Source organism: Vulpes vulpes, chromosome 3, assembly GCF_048418805.1.
Source record: "Vulpes vulpes isolate BD-2025 chromosome 3, VulVul3, whole genome shotgun sequence".
NCBI lineage: Eukaryota > Metazoa > Chordata > Mammalia > Carnivora > Canidae > Vulpes > Vulpes vulpes.
Genome location: NC_132782.1, coordinates 14,852,289 through 14,868,877, shown reverse-complemented (window position 1 = coordinate 14,868,877; position 16,589 = coordinate 14,852,289). Strand labels below are relative to the sequence as shown.

The 16,589-nt window shown below is 37.2% G+C and overlaps 1 protein-coding gene across 1 annotated transcript in view; it reads left to right on the top strand.

Moving 5' to 3' along the window:
* Positions 1 to 16,589, top strand: part of LRP2 (LDL receptor related protein 2) — a 198,132-nt gene that overhangs the window by 90,624 nt on the left and 90,919 nt on the right. Inside the window, exons 20-31 of the mRNA XM_072751869.1 lie at positions 220 to 350; positions 3,087 to 3,224; positions 3,674 to 3,955; positions 5,126 to 5,365; positions 6,475 to 6,594; positions 6,701 to 6,817; positions 8,524 to 8,901; positions 10,097 to 10,345; positions 11,613 to 11,824; positions 12,627 to 12,811; positions 13,782 to 14,010; positions 15,886 to 16,063. Of these exons, the coding sequence (XP_072607970.1) occupies positions 220 to 350; positions 3,087 to 3,224; positions 3,674 to 3,955; positions 5,126 to 5,365; positions 6,475 to 6,594; positions 6,701 to 6,817; positions 8,524 to 8,901; positions 10,097 to 10,345; positions 11,613 to 11,824; positions 12,627 to 12,811; positions 13,782 to 14,010; positions 15,886 to 16,063 (2,459 nt within the window). The remainder of the gene's footprint in view (positions 1 to 219; positions 351 to 3,086; positions 3,225 to 3,673; positions 3,956 to 5,125; positions 5,366 to 6,474; positions 6,595 to 6,700; positions 6,818 to 8,523; positions 8,902 to 10,096; positions 10,346 to 11,612; positions 11,825 to 12,626; positions 12,812 to 13,781; positions 14,011 to 15,885; positions 16,064 to 16,589) is intronic.

Here is a 16,589-nt window from a genome sequence, read left to right as displayed (position 1 = left end):
AGTTTTCTAAGATAATTAATTAGAAATAGTTTCATGAAAGTACTGTATCTTTGGGGGGGGGAGCATAAAATTATTACATTTTCAATGAATATAATTTAATTTTTAAAAATTTTGTTCAATAAATGTTTCAAATGAACATACCGTTTATGAATGCTCTCAGTGTAAAGGGTACATTACTAGTTTCTAGATAACAGATAACTAAGTGTTTTATCATTTTAGGGCTTTACGGTTATACTGGATAGATGCCTTTTTTGATAAAATTGAGCACAGCACCTTTGATGGTTTAGACAGAAGAAACCTGGGCCATATACAACAGATGACACATCCATTTGGACTTACTGTCTTTGAAGGTATGCTTTGAAGCAATGAACGTGTATGTTGTTTTCATACTTCACAAATTGTTAACAGTAGACTCATCCTCATTTGCCAATCTCACACTTCCAGAAAAGTTGGTTACTTAAGGATACAAAAAAGGAAAATGGTGCTAATAGATGAAACATTTGATTTTTTGACTGAACATTTCATTTTTAGAGTAAATTTTTAGATGCTCTTTGGTAATAATTGACAACTTCTAGATATAGCATTTTATAGATTACACGTATTATAAAATTTAACTCCCCAAGTACTCTATTACATAAATATCCCACAAAGAAATAGTAAACTACTGCTTTTGTCATTTTTAAGAATAAAACAATAAGAGCATTCGTGGTAAGTTGTACTGTTTTGCTGCTCTCTATAAGAACATCCTCAAAATCCTTGTGGAAAAGCTATTACACATATTTATCAACTGCATAGTCACTGAATAGCTCTGAAGCTTTTTAGACACATGTTGGGTAACTGACACATTGTTATATAGAAATGTTAGAATATGGCTTGTGAAAAATAGCAAGATGTACTTGTTTTTCTTCATCAGCCTTTCCAATAGTTTAATGCTACTAGTATTAGTAGCATTGCTGGGGGCATGGAATTTTGGGAAACTACAGCCATAGTGATCACATGTATCAGGTCCTGTCTTGAGTGCAGGCGTGGTATTTTGAGTTGAATTGCTGGGAATAAGAATGTAGCTTGGCACTGTGAAATAGATGGTTAGTTTTGTCTTGAAATTAAGGTTTCTGTGAATGATGGTGTAGCTTGTGCATTGCACAGAAGTGCCAGGCCAAGAGGGTGTGAGAGACAAAGTCTGTCCTGGTTCTGTTTGACAAACCATGTTTATTCCTGTTAGAGAAATGCCATTTTTGTGATTCCCCAAAGGCCCTGCCAATATGCCAGTTGTGTCCCTGGCTGAAACTCTACTTTCTAAAAGCCAGGTGCTTTTTTTTTTTTTTTTTTTTAAGCCAGGTGCTTTTAAAGACTAGACACTGACGGTAAATCAAAGACTTTCTCCCCCACGTATAGTGTGGAATGAATAGCTAGTAAATATGCATGTTCTATCCTGCTGTCTGTTTATCTGTGGTGGAGTGCATGGTATTTAAAAATATTTAAAAAATGCTCTTGAAAGAGTAAGATTTTTGATGAGATGAATCAATTATAAATACTCATCCCTTCCTCTTTATGCCTTCCCATTTATTCACTCCCCTTTCATTAATGATGTCAGACAACCATTTGCTGTTATATCAGAATATTATAAGAACATTAAATTTTCACTACTCTTGAAGAAATGCTTTGAGATTGAATAAAAATGCAGTTTCAATACCTTTTTTTTCGTCAGTATGAAAATAAGTTTAGTGCATACTCACGAGAGCAACACAATGTTCCACAAATAATAAGTTTCTCCCAGCACTCCCCTCAATGTGAATTTCTTATGGAAAATTCTCTGATTGCACAACAACGTAGAAATCATCATTCTTTTCAATGAAAGACTAGATCTGCTTGGCTATCTGTGCACCACATGGGAGTGAAAGGTTTATTGAACTTCTTATCTATTTAAGTATAGTAAGATACCTTCCTGAGTGGTGGGACTCAGGCTAGATAAGATTTAGTAAGTCAGTGACTCATTAGTCATTGATTAGGTCACAGATAAGGAAAACTGGTCTAATGATAAAATTTGTGGCATTTTAGGCATTTTTGGTTAGCTGAGGATTTTAGTTAAAATGTCCTTTAAGAGAAAAATTCACTGATTCTATTCAAAATGTGTATGTTTACTTCCCTGCTTCAGTAGCTAGTGTAAAGTGAGCATGACTAAGTTTTTGAGGTCTAGAATCTTACAATGCCTTTCTATCTTACTATTTTGAACTTCGCGGAATATAACTACAGGTGTAGGGATAGGCATACTTCTGTGGATGATTTTTTGATCCCCACAGCTACAGTGAAAGTTCCTTCTTGCATTAGATCTGTACTTTCCCTTCTCAACAGCTTCCTATTAAAGTTGAGTGTGGGCAGCCCTGGTGGCTCAGCAGTTTAGCACTGCCTTCAGCCCAGGGTGTCATCCTGGAGACCTGGGATCGAGTCCCATGTCGGCTCCTGGCAGGGAGCCTGCTTCTCCCTCTGCCTGTTTCTCTGCCTCTCTCTGTGTTTCTTGTGAATGAATGAATGAATGAATGAATGAATAAATAAATAAATCTTGTAAAAAAATAAAGTTGAGTGTTAAAAAAAATTAGTGTCCTCAGTTAAGACATAGGATATATAGAATGATTGATCTGGAAGGGAGCTTAAAGATTTAGTCTATTTCCTTAATTTTACCCAAAAAAGAGCCCTCTCACGGTTAAGTATTTGCCTGTAAGCACTCAGAAGTTTAGTCCTTTTGAGACAAGGAGTCAGTCATATGAGGTACATCTAATGCTCTATTGAATAATCCAAAATTTTATTTTTACCTGTGGAAGTCTAAATATAATTGCTATCAAATACCATCACAATCCTCCATGCACACCTGCCTGAACTGGAACCCTGGTATCATTAAATATATAGCCTTGTAAAGAGTCATTCCTAGAGAGTAACAAGTCACAGAAAATGATTACAGAAGTGTATTACAGATATTTATGGGAGAATCTTCTCACATTTGCGAGAAGTGTTACAAGTCTATCGCATTTCCCAAAGTAATTCACAAGTGAACTACGATGAAAATACTAATCACTGGTGTTTCTTCTTAGACCATGTGTTTTTTACTGACTGGAGACTGGGTGCTATCGTTCGAGTCAGGAAAACAGATGGTGGAGACATGAGGGTTATTCGAAGTGGTATCACTAATATAATGCACGTTAAGTCATATGATGCCAACACTCAGATTGGTAAGTGGGATTGCCACGTTCTATCATATGTTTATATTTATTTATTTATTTATTTATTTATTTATTTATTTATTTATTTTTTTGTTTGTGTTTATATTTATTTAACATGGTGGCTTCTTTTCTTTTCTCTTTAGTACTTAAGATTTAGTATAGCTCCTGATTGTTATATATTTCTACAACCCAGAGATTTAAATAATATAAAACTTAATATATTTTCTCTGCTCAACTCTGTTAATCCTAAAAGTATGGTTGAGAAAAACACATCTTAGGACTTTTTCTGTGTTTAAACTGAATGTTATATTTAGCATGTTGATTTTTAGAAAGAAGCCATTTTGTAGCATTGGGTCTGAACATTGTTCTTTCCTATTTGTTTTCCTTGGCAAACTAAATCTGTGATCAACCCAGTGGAAATGTTCATAACTCACTAGCTCTGGGTATTGCTTTTTCAGGTTCTAACTACTGTAATCGACCCACACATCCAAACGGTGACTGCAGCCACTTTTGCTTCCCAGTGCCAAATTTCCAGCGTGTGTGTGGTTGCCCCTATGGAATGAATTTGACTTCTAATCACTTGACATGCCAGGAAGACCCATTCCATGAACCACCCATGGAGCAGTGTGGCTCCCTTTCTTTTCCTTGTAGCAATGGCAGATGTGTGCCAAGTAACTACCGCTGTGATGGAGTAGATGACTGTCATGATAACAGTGATGAGCACCTATGTGGCAAAATGAGTAAGTAGCTTATACACAGGAGATACTTTCTGCAATGAGTACAACAGAGAGAGATAGGTCTTTTTTTTTTTTTAAGGCTGGGTTATCTCTATGGGAAAAATTCTTTCAGAATTTCAGATTTTTAATATGTAACCCAAAGCTTTAGGAAGCTAGATAATAAATATCATTAATAGATAACATTACAAATGATTTCTACCATTGATTTGGACTATATTCACTAACAATTTTTTCCCCTGACATTGGCTATTTTGATCATCAATGCAATCATTACTTCTTGGCAAGCACCTCAAAAAAGGAAATAGGTTATAATCTTTAGTATCTGAGAGAATAGTATTTCAGGATAGGTACTTGGAATAATTGCATTTGAAAATCCATTTGCTATGGTCCCTTTCCCCCACTTTGGAGTAAAATAGGGGTGAAATGGTGATCTTAATATTTACATTTTTTTTCAATGGTAATCTAGTCTATAAAGTCTGGGGCCTGATGAATGCTATTGCAGAAAACAAAAGGATTCCATTAAAATAGAAAAAATAGGTAAAGGACAATTAAAATCTAAGAAGTCTCTATCAAGGTGAGACCAATAGTAATAATAACCTGTCTTTTTGGAGAGAAAGAAGAGTGTCAGATTTGAAAATAAAAGTGCCCACTTGTACTTTTCTGAAATTTAAAAAATTTTCTTTGCCTATTATCTTCCTATTTCTAAACTACACATTTTTGCCTGAATATTTTATCAATTTGCATTTTTCAAATGACACAGTATTCAAGGTTTCTGTTTAAGTGTGAAATTGTGATTAAAAGAAGTAGCTTAGAAGTAAGGAATGGGCCTCAGATCACACCAACTGGAGATTGAATATGGGGCAGATTCCTAAAGTCTCAAAGCCTCAGATTCCTCATCTGTAAAATGCAGATAATTCTACATACTTCAAAATATTCTTGTGAGGATTGAGAAAAAAATATGTGAAGCACTTAGAAAAATGCCTGGTATCTGATAATTGCTGAAGAAATGTCCACTAGTAATGATGAGAGTGATAATGAGAATGACTTGCACATTTCTTCTTATTTTGTATATTGCTTCCCTTAAAAAAGAAGAACAGGGGCTTCCCAAGGTCAGGACTCATTTAACAGGCTGTAAAAGCAACTGTCTTCATGACCAGTTTATTTCTGTTGTAGATAATACCTGTGCACCTTCAGCGTTCACCTGTGGCCACGGAGAGTGCATCCCTGCACACTGGAAATGTGACAAGCAGTCTGACTGTGTGGATGGCAGTGATGAGCAGAACTGTCCCTCCCAAGCACCCACTTCCTGCCCTGCATCCTTCTTCACCTGTGATAATCATCTGTGTATCCCAAGGAGCTGGCTCTGCGACACAGATAATGATTGTGCGGATGGATCGGATGAAAAGAACTGCCGTAAGTTTGGAATGGATTTCTCTTGGCTGGTCAGCCTAGTGAATGGAGTTGAACAATTAGTACACTTTCCTTGAAAGCTCACACAATTTTCGTTATATCGTAGTCACATCCATTCCATCTGTCAATATCTGAATCAATAGGCCGTGAGAGCAAAGATGTAAGAAGCTTAGAGTCTGCTTGAGCATGGAGTTCTATGGATGCAGAACAAGCACTGTCTCCTCCACTAGCTTTTCGTATATTTAAGGCAAATTCCTTTTTTTCTAAATCATATAAACGATCCAGGCATTTGTCTATTGGTTTTTCTTTTTCGTTTCATAGAGGTGAAAAGGGAATAAAATACAGAGGCACAGAAAATTTAAATTTCACTAGTAGTGTCTTGTCTGCCTGCATTTCATCCTCCTAGTTCTGATTTCCTTTAGGTTATTATTTGTTTCTGTGTCTGCAATAATAGTTTAAGGTGGAGTTCCCTGGACTAAGGTCTCATCTTTGTTGCATGCGTAGGAAAGTCACTTTCCTCTGTAGCAGATGGACTTTAAGACCTCCTTTAGCCTTCACATTCTGTGAGTCTATATTTAATACAGCTTCATGTTATGGATGGAGTGACCAGCACATCTGACTCTAAGGCTATGTTTCTTCAACAAGGTGGGACCCTGGTTTCTAGAATTAATTGTTCTGCTGAGACTTTGGATTAAATGCAGTTATGATCTGTCTGTATATAGCTGCTGCTAGGCATGTGGGTCACGCCAGCCATGCTGCCTAGTTGGGCTCCATTGCTTGGCTTTGGTGTTGAGTCACAGACTCAGTAGTATTCATGAGGTGTAGTCCAGTCCAAGCTCATAATGCTCACTTTGAAAGTGTAGTCTGGTTTTCAAAGTATAATCGCAGATTCTGACTCTGGCCTGTATCTTTTTATTCTTCTTTCCAAAAACTGTCCTGGCTTTGTGTGCTCTTGCTGGGCTGACTTTGGCAATGTGACTGATTTGAAGGAATTTTGCATGCATGTACAAATGAGATAACTTGTGTATCTCCTTAGTGTTTTGCAGTTTGGCTCTTGTACACACTGAACAAGAAATAAACTGTTACTTGGTTTTATTTTTGAATGATATTAGAATTTACAGAGACATGCCTACCTAGTCAATTTCGTTGTCCTGATCATCGATGTATTGACCTATCTTTTGTCTGTGATGGGGACAAGGACTGTGTTGATGGATCTGATGAAGCTGGTTGTGGTAAGTGGATGGCCTTATTTTTATTGATGGTGTTTAAAAATAATCTCAGTGTTTAGTAGTTTTCTCCTTGAGCTAATTTGTAATGCTTTTTTTTTTTCATTCTTAGTAATTAATTGCACTGCTTCTCAATTCAAATGTGCCAGTGAGGATCGGTGTATTAGTAGCATATATCATTGTGATGGTGTTTTTGACTGCAGTGATCAATCTGATGAGATAGACTGTTGTAAGTACCATATATTTGCATGTTTCATTTTTCTTAGAAGATTTTATTTATTTATTTTAGAGAGAGGGAGAGAGCACAAGCAGTGGGCGGGGCAGAGGGAGAAGCATACTCCCCACTGAGCAAGGAGCCTGTGGCAGGGGCTGGATCTCAGGAACCTGAGACCTTGACCTGAGCTGAAATCAAGAGTCCGATGACTGACTGTGCCACCCAGGCGCCCCTGCATATTTCAGTTTTACCAGCATTGACATCACCACCGTTTTCTCTAATTCAGATCAACTAGGGGGATGATAGCCTGAATTACAAACTATTATCAAAGGAATGCGGTATTGAACATACAGTTATGTTAAGTAGGTATTTCCAAATAATGACTTATAATTTGTAAATCAAGTGGTTGTATAAATAGGCAGCTTCCAAAAGTCCCTTAGGTAGGTTAAATATTTCTTAGATATTTTTGTTTTCACTATTAATTTTTCCTAGGACATCCCAAATTAGTAGGTTTCAAGTTTTTGAGGTTTCCTATACATAAAGATATCATAATGGTTTCTTTTAAATCTCAATAGATCAAATCATGGTATAAATATGGCGTGAAGTGGTATTTGATACTGACTTGAATGAATTCATTTTTACCTATTTGTTGAATATCTGCTAAGATGTGCCTAAAATTAGGGTAGGAGAAATTATATAAGAGATAACTGAAGCAAAGAACACAGTTACAAGGGCTTTAGAAATGATATAGATAAAATTCAGTTGAGGTTTACAGAAAAGAAATTCATTTTAGTCACAGGATTCAAGGAGGACTTCATGGAATATAAATCTGATGAATCTATGATCTCCATGGGCTGGAGACCTATAGTGGACAGGATCTCTTATTGCTCACTTTTTGTGTTAAATGGATTTTAGACTTGTAAAGAATTGTCAGAAAGTTGATCATTTGTTAGAATAATGGTGTTTTGGACCATAATAAGTAGGTTTTTATTAATTTTCCTCCCCCATCAGAAAGTGTTTAAATCTATGGATAAAAAGAAAAGTTAAATAAAATGCTCAATATTTTTAGATGTGTACAACATTCAGAAATTCTTAATCACTGATTTTCCTGTTTCACATTGAAACCATGGAATTCTGTGATGATTTGTGGTTAAACTGCCAATTGCCACTGACTTGCTGTTGCCTTACAAGGTCCTGGGAGGAGGCTTGGGTTTACTCTTGTGAGATAGGGACGCAACTCTTATCTCTCAAGGATTGCTCGATGAATAGAAGAAGTAAGGATACACTGTCACCAATTGTTTACTTAATGTGTGCTGGTTTCATTGGATATAGTTTGCTTGAGGGAAAATTAATAACATCCAAATATATGATATCAAACACATGATTTCAAAGTAAAAATTAATGGCTGTTTGGCTCTCTTGAAATGCACTGGTAATTATTTCATAAAGAGGTAGATAAATTTTATTTAACCCGTAGTTGAATGAACATTAAGAACACAGGAAACAGAATTTTTTTTGGATTCAGAGACTTATCAGACACATATAAAGATTTCTGTTTACCACATGTCTGAGAACCCTATCTCATTTTAGATTTCATGTTAAATTTGTCATAACCATTCTCATAAACCTTGATCCAAAATAATTTCCTCTGAATATAGGAATTATATAAAAGGGATTATGAATTGCATTCACAAGCCCATCTCCTCTGTGCATTTCTCTTAGCAACTAGGCCTCCTGGTATGTGCCACCCAGATGAATTTCAGTGCCAAGCAGATGGTGTTTGCATCCCGAAGAGCTGGGAGTGTGATGGGCACCAAGACTGCATCTTTGGATCTGATGAGCATCATGGCTGTGCCCCCAGGACCTGCCCTCCATCTCACTTCCTATGTGATAATGGAAACTGCATCTACAGAGATTGGCTCTGTGATGGGGACAATGACTGCAGGGATATGAGTGATGAGAAGGACTGCCCTACTCAGGCCTTTCACTGTCCCAGTTGGCAATGGCTTTGCCCCGGCTATAGCATCTGTGTGAATCTGAGTGCAGTGTGTGATGGCATCTCTGACTGCCCCAATGGGACAGATGAATCCCCACTTTGCAGTAAGTTTCCTGACCACAGTTTAATGGCCATAAATTCATTCTGAGCACACAGTGGCCTGCTGTGCATCACCATTGTCACAGTTACTATGTAGCTTTAAAGAAGGGTTTTGGTTCCTCTGTGAGTTCAAACCTGTGTAGGGATAAGCATCATGGAATTCAAATAAATCACCACTTGATGATATTTCTCATTAAATCCTTTGCACTTGGTTCTGTGTATTTGCTTATTTTTTAGAAAAGTGAGACTAAATGAGGCCATTAGCTTATCAAGTTAATTTTTTTTTATCGTGGTCCTAAGTTTTTCTAACTTTAATATTTTCTAATTTCAATCAGAACTTGCCACAAAACAAATGAAGTCCGGGGATTTATGTTTGCTGTGATTAAAATCCTGTGATTGGCATGTAATCCTAATTGCTGTCCTTTCTTTCTTTCCTCTTTAATCAATGCTCACTCTCAGATGAACCCCAGCCAGGTATGATTGCAAAATGTTTTAGATTCTTATGATTTTATATGGGTTATGTTTGGGCTGAAAATATTCTAATCATTTTGACTTACTTCCCCCTCTGGAGATATTTCATATCATGACTCTGAAAAATAAGTTAAGAGTATACATGGCAATAGAAGGCAGTTGCATCCCAGGCATATGCATGGACTTTGAGTGGCTTCAGGTATTGCTATTGAGGCCCTGAGGAAGGAATGGTGGCATGCTGGTGGATCTGTGCCTTCTAATGTTCCAATTGCCTTTCCCTTTCCATTTATTCACTTTCATAGATCTTCCAGCCCTTGCTCTTGAATGTCGAAGTCTTATGTCCCATTTCTGTATAGGTAAAAGAATGTCGGGAAGCAAGTGGGAAGTGATTTAGGTCTCTTTGCATGCTTTATCAATGACAATTGTTTCTTGGTGCCGGCAAGATTTCCCCAAGTTTCTCTCACTGCACTAAATGGTGTTATAATAGAGGATTTTAGTGAAAAAAGTGGTTTAAGTCCAGTGATTGTGAAGGACAGTAGTAAATCCTTAAGCAAATTAGAGCGGACAATGACTAGGCTGTGGAGCTCATTCAAGTGAATGCTGCTCTTAGCTCTTACCTGGGTAGTACATTGAAGATGGCATTAGACTGTTTGAGAATATTATTATAACAGAGTGAACCAAAAACTCAAAGATCCTGACTTTCCTTCTCTGTGGTTTTCTTTCTTCTAGACCAGGATAGCTGCTCAGATTCCAATGGTGGTTGTACTCACCAGTGTGTTCAGGGGCCCTTTGGAGCTCAATGCCTGTGTCCATCAGGATACCTCCTTGCCAATGATTCTAAGACCTGTGAAGACATAGATGAATGTGATGTTCCAGGCTTTTGTAGCCAGCATTGTTATAATATGAGAGGTTCTTTCCGGTGCTGGTGTGATAAAGAATACACGTTAGATGCTGACAGAAGGACTTGCAAAGTTACAGGTAATGGCTGAACTTGAAGTGAACTACTCCAGCCAGTGTTAATAGCACACACCAGGGTTTAAGATCAAATGTTGCATGCAGGCATTTGACAATGTTAGAGTCAAATGGACTTGAATCCTGGATGGGTTATGTAACCTTCTTAACCTCAGTGAATACACTGTGGATTAAATAAGTTAATATCCATAAAGATCTGGGCATATTTTGGAAAATAGAGGTTAAAGCATAAATAGGTAAATGATTTTATATTATTGAAAATAATATCAATGGTTTGTGTTTTATTTAAAAATCATTTCTATATCATATTTAAGCATCTTTATATAGTGCTTAATCAATTCAATTCAACCAATATTCATTTTCTCTGATGTGAAAGTGATCATACTATGCATTAAGATATTGATTTGGCTGCTTCAAAGTGACCAAATAAAGAAAGGTAACACAAACTTTTTATTTTATCAAGTCAGAGTCTGGATGGTAGATAGCCCAAGGGATAAAATTGGGGATAAAGGCTATGTGCCATGCTAAAGCTTGGTATCAGTTATTACTAAAATGGAAGTGAAGGGGAAATATGGATAGAGAAATAGAAGTCTCTGCCACAGCTCCATGCCTCAGACAAAACAAAGATATCTAAGACTTAATTCCTTCTATTAAGAAACAAGATAAGCAAAATTCTAGGAAGGAAGATAAGCAAAATTCAAAAGTACAAAAACAACAGGTAGTAACTTGAAATATGGAAGTGGTTTTGCTCCAGATATTGACACAAACACTGGAGTATAATTCAAAGAAGGAAGATATTTTGGAAAAAGCACATTTTATTTTATTTTATTTTATTTTATTTTATTATTTTTTTTTTAAAGAATTTTTTTTTAATTTTTATTTATTTATGATAGTCACACAGAGAGAGAGAGAGAGAGAGAGAGGCAGAGACACAGGCAGAGGGAGAAGCAGGCTCCATGCACCGGGAGCCCGACGTGGGATTCGATCCCGGGTCTCCAGGATCGCGCCCTGGGCCAAAGGCAGGCGCCAAACCGCTGCGCCACCCAGGGATCCCAAAAAGCACATTTTAAATACTCATGAAAATCAGCTATTAAGATAAACATGAAATGAATAAGTAATTTTTATAAGGACTTTTGTTTGTTTTCCCTATGATTAGAGCTTGGAGTTACATCTTCCTTCTATTATCAAAAGTATTGTATCAAATACTTAAGAAATGTCTTAATTGTGGTTTCTCCCAGATTCATTGACATTTTTGCATTTTGTCCTTGAACAGCATCTGAAAGTCTTTTGCTACTTGTGGCAAGTCAGAACCAGATCGTTGCTGACAATATCACCTCCCAGGTTCACAATATCTATTCAGTTGTCCGGAATGGTTCGCACATTGTAGCTCTTGATTTTGATTCAATCAGTGGTCGTGTCTTTTGGTCTGATGGAAGTCAGGGTAAAATCTGGAGTGCTTTTCAAAATGGAACAGACAGAAGAGTCGTAAGTACATTTCTCCTGATCTTTGGCTTGACTAGTCCCCCTGTCTTGGGTCTGTTACTCTTACTCACCAGTGAGAGCAGGTCCTACCTCATCCTGGGTAGCTCACAGCTCAAGAAAACCACAGAGAAGGAAAGTAGCTCACGTATTCCCCTCTGGGCCATGTTGCACCCAGGTGGCCTGGACATTCATAACTCCCAATATATAGGTGTTTTAGATAAGAATGTGGCCTCTGAAGGATCCACGATTCTGAATTCCTGGTCACATGATACGAGACTTCACAATTTTTTTTCTATAGTGGATGAGAGCATAGGAAAATGCAGTGGAGTTAAAGGGTTGCTTTTTCTTAGCTCTAATTTAGTTATGTATCTCAGTCCATCTCCCACAGTTTCAGTTTATTGCGCCTTAATGCTTCTGTTTCTTCTGACCCTTAGGATTTTATTTTGTAATTGTTGGCATTTAATTAATAAAGATATTATTTTGGCACGTGAACATTATAAAGTTTCACAGAATTGTCAATTTAGTGAACGATGGAGCTTTTGTTTAAATGCAAAAACTTTGATACCAAATGAAACTATACACGAACCCAATAGTAGAGGTATCCTAGAATATTCCATTCTACAAAATGTAGTATATTGCCCCACTGTTGATTTGGTGGTTAGCTACATGGAAGACAAAATTTTCTAAGGCTCACAAGCAATCACAGGACAAGTTTAGTTGTCTTATTTTAGATTTTCATATAATTTCAAGATTTGCATTTATTAACTGTCTTTAGAATTCACTTTTTGTTCACTTTTATCTTTAGATACTTAACAGTGGTGTCACTATGACGGAAAGTATTGTGGTAGATTGGGTAGGTCGCAATCTTTACTGGACAGACTATGCACTGGAAACAATTGAAGTATCAAAACTGGATGGTAGCCACAGGACTGTGCTGATTAGTAAGAATATATCAAATCCAAGGGGACTAGCATTAGACCCCAGAATTAGGTAAGAATTTTTTTTAAATGATATTGCCTTGGCATGGTTATGAGGGGAAAAATGACAGTAACATGATGTGCTGATAGGCATACCTCAAAATTTTAAATGAAGTCTTGTTTGAACATCTCTATAGAAATGGTAACCATCCAGGAGTTATTGGTATCCTTCCTTTATCTGTTTCCTAAAGTACATAAGAGCAATTGGTTGTTCACTTTAAGAACACATTGATTTATTAGCTTGGTAATAAAATTATTGAACTGATTTTTGTAGAATTATATCATTAGGTCTCTAATGAATGCACACAATAGTATTCCGTAGATGGGCCATTTTGTAGCTTTGATACATCATGGTTAAATAACAACAAAAAAAGCAAGATTTGTCTGCCCTAGTTTCATGTTGTTTATTAGAGTTCCCTTTTATGTCATATAGGGAAGAAAAATGTTTGCCTGCTGGTCCTAAAGGGAAGGAGACATTCTATGTGTTTCAAACCTTGGATTGTTTCTTTCTTTGAATTAAGATTCTCTAACTTAGATTCTTTTCTCTAGAATTGTGAGTTAGGAAAATTATGCTTGATGCAACGTAGACTTCCTAGATGTTGTAAAGTATTACGAAATTTATGATAAATCTCTGATGATGAATAAATTGACTCTTATCTTAAAAAATGACAGGGTAGATAAACAAGGCCAGATGGATTTTTCCAGATCAAGTATTCGTGGATTGTACAGAAACATGAATAGACATTGAGACATTTCATTGTCATAATGTACTGCATGTTTTATGAACATTTTAGAAACACCCAGATGGCTTATGATTACAGTTTTACTTTGTGACACTCAGAGGAAATAAACTCTGTACAGATTTTCTGAACTGGAGATGATTTATTTTAAACAGAACATAAAGATGATGTTGTATTAAAATGGTGGTTATTTTCCATATTGAAATATATCCTTTCCAACTGGTAACTAATTTCTTTTCACAGTGACCATTTGATGTTCTGGTCTGACTGGGGCCATCACCCTCGTATTGAGAGAGCAAGCATGGATGGCAGTCTGCGCACTGTTATTGTTCAGGACAAGATTTTCTGGCCCAGTGGCATTACTATTGACTACCCCAACAGACTGCTCTACTTCTTAGATTCCTATCTTGATTACATAGACTATTGTGATTATGATGGACAGCATCGGAGACAAGTGATAGCCAGTGATTTGGTAAGTTAGTGTTGAGGAAAACTAAACTGAGCCCACAAGAGCGGCTTAGTTGAAATCATATGGAGTAACAAGAAAAGTAAGAAATTATTGTGTCTTAGACATTACAAGGCCAATCTAGGAAATATCAGCAGGAATGAGGGCCAATCCATCTTTTCATACTAACAGAAAATAAATATTTTTAATCTAGTTCATGGTCAGATTGTGTATGTCCAGGAAAGATGAATAGTTTGTGTGATTTAGTGGATTGGTGGATGCTATTCTGTTGCTTCTATACCTTAAAAAAGTGTAGAGCAAAAATTAATAATTTATATTTGGATTTATCAATTAAATCATAGCTTGTTATATATTTCATATTTTTATTGGGGTATAATTTTTTTTTGATTTTATTTATTTATTCATAGACACACACACAGAGAGAGGCAGAGACACAGACAGAGGGAGAAGCAGGCTCCATGCAGGGAGCCCGATGTGGGACTCGATTCCCGGGTCTCCAGGATCACACCCCAGGCTGCAGGCAGTGCCAAACTGCTGCGCCACCGGGGCTGCCCTGGAGTATAATTGATATACAACTCTAATTGGTTTTAGGTATTCAACGTTGATTCAACAATTTTTCTTTTTTTAAAGATTTTATTTATTCATGAAAGACACACAGAAAGAGGCAGAGACATAGAGGGAGAAGCTGATTCAACAATTCTATATGTTAATTTTTATGCAGAAAATTCTGGTGAATTTATTTTCACAAATTAAATGGGAAAACATAGAACATAATGTATTATCAAAAGCTGTTACTGACCTTTATTTATTTATTTATTTATTTGCTTATTTATTTATTTAATTTTTTAAAGAGGATTTTTATTTATTTATTTATTCATGGGGGGGGGGGGGTAGAGAGAGAGAGAGGCAGAGACACAGGCAGAGGGAGAAGCAGGCTCCATGCAGGGAGCCTGACACCTGACTTGATCCCAGGACTTCAGGATCGGGCCTTGGGCTGAAGGGGGCGCTAAACCGCTGTGCCACCCGGGGTGCCCACTGACTTTAGTTTAAAATTGTCATTGTGGCACCTGGATGGCTCAGTGGTTGAGCGTCTGTCTTTGGCTCAAGTCATAATCCTGGGGTCCTGGGATCGAGACCTGCATCAGGCTCCCCACACGGATCCTGCTTCTCCCTCTGCCTATGTGTTTGCCTCTCTCTGTGTGTCTTTCATGAATAAATAAATAAAATCTTAAAAAAATTAAATTGTCATTGTTGGGGTGCCAGGGTGGCTCAGGGCCTGAGATCAAGCCCCTCATTGAGCTCTGTGCTCAGCAGGGAGTCTTCTCTTTCTCTCCCCCCCTGTCTCTGCCCCTGCCCCTCCCCCTGCTCATGCTCTCTCTCTAAAGTAAATAAATCTAAAAAATAATAAAATTGTCATTGTTTATAATTCTGTGGCTTTAAGGGAACTTGCCAGGGTCTCCCTACCTTCAGGGGTTCATATGAATCTATGAGTGGCAGAAATTGCACTGGATAAAGAGTAGTGATAATGGGATGGGGACTAAGGCTTGGAAATAATGGATCCCGATGAGTGACCTTAATTTCTGCACTTCAATGTTGCTTTCATTTGAAAAATGGGCACCCAGTATAATTACCAGAGTAAAAAGAAAGACTAAATGACACACATAGGTGAAAGAATTTAGAGTGGTATAATGGGATATATATATATATATATAGGTTAAGCAGTGCATTTTTTGTCTCTCGAACAATGACTTCCCCATGTCCTTATTAAATAATTAAATGCTAGAGAGGAACCCATCTTCTTGGGCAGATGTCCTTTCCTACATTGTTTCACTTTGGTTTTTATTTCTGGGCAAAGTCTCATTGTTCTCTTTGGCTTCACAGATTCTGCGACATCCCTATGCCCTAACTCTCTTTGAAGATTCTGTGTACTGGACAGACCGCTCTACTTATCAGGTTGTTCAAGCCAATAAGTGGCATGGTGGGAACCAGTCAGTCATAATTCGTAATGTTCCTCAGCCCCTTGGGGTTGTTGCAGTTCATCCTGTGAAACAACCAGATGGTAAGTAATACAGAGACATCTGCCTGGGAATTAGCTTGGAAAACACTTGTTCTGGGAATGCTGAATGTACAATGTTGCAGACCTATTTGTTTGGGCAGTACATTTTCTTTCCTTTCTTTTCCAACCACCCCAGTCCTAACATTTCCATTACTTTTATTTACCTCAGTAAACTAAAATCTTGTGTGTAACAACAGTAGATATAAATTGTGTCGTTTTATTCAGCAATTGGCTACTGTCCCTGTGATAGTCTCAGGACTCATTTATTATGGCACCAGTGCCCTGTAGGTGCTGTGATGCAGCCACTCCAAGTCATCCTAAATGTATGGTGTGTGTGGCGAAGTAATTTAAAAATTTGGCATTGGTAGTGTTCTTTCTGGTGGGATGAGGGATGAGTCGATGAATCTTCATTTAATATTCTCTCTTAAAAAACAAACAACTACTCTCCCCAACCCCTGCAGTGCTTTCTCATCATTCTTCAGAATGATGGTGTTTTTTCTTTGTCTCTTCTCCATTTACTCTTGCCACG